The sequence below is a fragment of the Loa loa genome (assembly GCF_000183805.2).
Source record: "Loa loa unplaced genomic scaffold supercont3.89, whole genome shotgun sequence".
In the NCBI taxonomy this organism is placed as follows: domain Eukaryota; kingdom Metazoa; phylum Nematoda; class Chromadorea; order Rhabditida; family Onchocercidae; genus Loa; species Loa loa.
Genome location: NW_018108269.1, coordinates 31,783 through 35,754, shown reverse-complemented (window position 1 = coordinate 35,754; position 3,972 = coordinate 31,783). Strand labels below are relative to the sequence as shown.

The following is a 3,972-nucleotide window of genomic DNA, read 5'->3' as shown; positions in this document are numbered from 1 at the left end:
TATTATATTATATTATATTATATTATATTATATTATATTATATTCTACTAGCATTATATTAATATTATATTATATTAATATTATATATTACATTATATTATGCCATATATTATATTGTATTACATTAAATAATGTAATACAATATCAAAAACGTATATATATAATAAATATAATAGCTTCCGTTTGGCTCTCATTTATCAAAACATCGATATAAATATATATGAAAATTATCACATGAAGGAATGGGAGATCGAAACACATACAATTCTCTTTTCCGTTCAAATCTTTTAATTCTTTTACTATTTTTGCTGTTTTGAATAAAATATCGAAATCCCTAAACACATCGAAATGGTTAATAATTTCATTGTAAAAACAATTTCACGTCCATGCAATATCGCAAATAAACGTTCTAATTTTTTCGTTCACTTTGATTATATTATTATTTCACTACGTTATTGCGTAAGTACAAAATGATTTCAAATTACAGTTTAAAAATGAATTTGTGTGTTTCCTCCCCTTCTTTTTATTTTTCTTCGTTTTCTTGTATTTTGTTTTAATGACTATATTATGATTATAATGTTAGCATTAATTAAAGTTGCAAGAATTTAAATCATCAAAAAACATACGAAGTGTCAATTTCTAAAATATAATGTTAACTTACAGTAGATAATTTCTTTTAATTAATTTTTATAAGTGAAGAAAACAGAAATACGCTAAAAATGAATGATATTTGAAAACTTTACTATTGTTGAGAAATGAATTTTTAGTCCAACTATTAGCCATTGTCAATCATACAAGAATTAATTATCCTTGTTGATGAATTAATAATTAGAAAAACTTGAGTGAAATATAATATTTAAATTCAAATATTTGATAAATTTTTTGCAAAAAAGCAGAAAAAGCTGTTCATGATATCTAGAAAATGTTCAACCTCGTTTCCTCCCTTTCCTTCACCTTCCTCCTTCTCCTCATCCTTTCCCTGTTTTTCTTCCTCTCCTCTTTCTCCTTCTTCCTCTCCCTCTCCCCATCCCTTTTTCAACATCAATAAAACAAACACTGAAAACTATGAAATGCATTTTTTTACAGAAATTAATTGAAAATGCCAGCAAATGAGAAATAAAAATTTGCTATTTTTGCATTTAATTGAATATTCGAGAAAATTTTTCCCGTTGCAATATCTGATGCATTGTGAATAATAATAATAATAATAATTAATAATTAATAATTAATAATAATAATAATAATAATAATAATAATAATATAATAATAATAATAATAATAATAATAATAATAATAATAATAATAATAATAATAATAATAATAATAATAATAATAATAATAACAATAACAATAATAATAATAATAATAACAATAATAATAATAATAATAATAGTTAGTAATAATAATAATAGCAATAATGATAACATTATCATTACTATTATTATTGTTTTAATTTTTTGTGAATATTCAAAATTTTTGTGAATATTCATTAAAAGAAAATAGATCACTTTCAGGCTAATAACCAGATAACAGAAAAGGAATATATTTTAATTAAATTTTGAACTGATTCAATTACTCTGAACTTAAGTTTTGGTTCTTCTCGACCATACGCTTTTGTATATGATGTAAAGAAAGAATAGTAAGAATGCCCTTGAATTTTTTTGAAAACCATCTTTTTTAAAACTGCAGTGTCATCTATTAAATACCCTTATCCGAATTTAGCAGTTCAGTTGACCGATTTATAAGTATGTGTCAAATTAATGTTTAAAACTTTGGAGATTCAATTATCTTGTGATGCAATTTTGCAAGGACAACAAAAATCAGAGAAAGTAAAAATTAATTTTTCATTTCAGTTTTCCCAGTTTTTTGTCTATTTTCTAAATGAATCAAAATATCATCATTATGCATCACCGCATAAGCACTGCAATGTTTGCCTTCATAATAACACTGCCATCTGCAACAACTCATAAAATGTTGAAAAAGAAGTACCAACCATGTAAAAGTAAGCATAAGCCACCATAAACTGCTAGCAACGGAGAAATAGTAAGTGAGTATGAAAGACGTGACACATGATGTATTGTCCAATGTTCCAACGATAAGGAACATTTGTCCGGTTGGTAATTTGTCGCAAACAATCCGTTCATATGGAAAAACTGCTCGACTTAACGGCGGCAATGAAAAAAGCATATAACAGGCTGACAGATAGAATACTGATCTGAAATTCGAGGTATTCACCTAAAAATGTAACAAAAAAGAGACCTAAACACTCAACTGATGAAATCTAAACGTTCTTTCAACCAATAATTACTGAAGAATAAATGTAGCAGTGTCTTGAATTTATTATTAATTCAAAACTTGCTACTTCGTGCGAAATTGGCAACTTCTTTGTTTAACAGTCCCACTGAAACTGATTCAATAATAAATTTGCATAATGCCATATTATCTGCGTTCAGTATACTGCTATTAGGTGAGGTAATGAGAATGTAAAATGATGCAATGCTAACTTGCTAGCCCCATACTAAATAACTTGTTCTGGAATTTGAAATGGATAAAAAGAATTGTTATCATCGTCAATAAATGGTATGCTTGTGCTGAAACAAAAAGATCTCCGTAGAATCATTTCTTACATTAAAAGAGATAAATCAGAAAGAAGCTGAAAGAGAAGACTCTTTCATGCATAGATCTCTCCGCTGATAACAATGCGACAAAGCAGCACAATCCATTGTGTATTACGGCAATACGTATATACATATGGGAGCGAATAATAGCTGTTTGATATAGACTACCGAAAGGAGCAGACTTGCAGTAAATCACTGAAAGGAGAAAGCAACGCATAGTAACAATCAGGCCTTAAGGCCGTCATTTGTCATTGCCCGAAAGGCCTTTGTCTATGTGTATGCAAGCCTATCCAAGTAGTGCAGTACTTCACAATAATAGTGCTCATATTTCATTCCCCAAACCATAGAAAACTTCTTTATTTTTGCCGCCACTCCAACAACAGCAACACACCGAACATGCCGGTATCGCTGTGTTGCAGCACAAAAACACCGCGAGTTCACACTTCCACAACTCACTGCACCTTTTCGCATAATTATTAACTTAAACCAACCTAAAGGGATCCAAATTATTAGGACCCTAACTACTTCGTCCAGGAGCTAAAGTACCAAACAGTAACCAGAATATGATCATGAAGTTTTGAATCTAAATTTGACCTGGTTCACTGGGTCACCGAGTAACCAGCTTCCTTGTTTTTCTTGTGTCTGGACTATGTTAAAGAAAGACAACTGGGCCTAAGTCCAACGATAAAGAAATCTTAATGCTAGAGTCTTCATTCTGTATTCTACTGAGCTATACAGCTATACAAGAACATAGCTTATGATTAATAAATTATATGGGAAAGGAAATATTAAAATAATTGATCTTATGCTAAAAAAGTCAGAAATATTCATAAGGATTCATCAAATGAAAACTTCATTCCTTTTTCAAGTCCAATTAGCGCTTACCGAAATTAAAAATTTTCTTATAGCATTATGGCTTTAAAGCATATACATTTGAAAATAACACCTAAGAAAAGCCAAACAAATAATCACTGCTTGATAAATTTCGAGAACTCCCAGTCTAAGCCTGTACTAAAGTTGTGGACTCATTCACAGTACAATTAATACAACCAAATCTCTTATCTCTCAGACACTGATTTGAAAAAAAAAGGAAAAGAAAAAGCTTTATTAAATACATAACATTTTCATGCGTTCCTGTATGAAGTAAAAAGAGCATAGAGAAACTGTTAATTTTTGGAAGCAATTTAAAAACCCCCTTTTTGGCTGTCAGTGTAAACTTGACAGTTTTTTTTTTTGCAAAGTTTTGGATGACTTATGGCCGTATTACTTTTACCTTTTCTTACAGCAAAAGAAAAGATTGTAATGAAACAGTTTTTTTTTTTTTGTATTATTTGTTTAATGAAACTGCTACAAC

The 3,972-nt window shown here is 28.9% G+C and overlaps 1 protein-coding gene across 1 annotated transcript in view; it reads right to left on the bottom strand.

Moving 5' to 3' along the window:
• LOAG_17537 (frizzled receptor) overlaps positions 1 to 3,972 on the bottom strand; it is a gene marked incomplete at both ends in the record, with an annotated part of 9,212 nt that overhangs the window by 2,755 nt on the left and 2,485 nt on the right. The window contains one exon of the mRNA XM_020450197.1: positions 1,994 to 2,215. Within this exon, the coding sequence (XP_020306154.1) occupies positions 1,994 to 2,215 (222 nt within the window). The remainder of the gene's footprint in view (positions 1 to 1,993; positions 2,216 to 3,972) is intronic.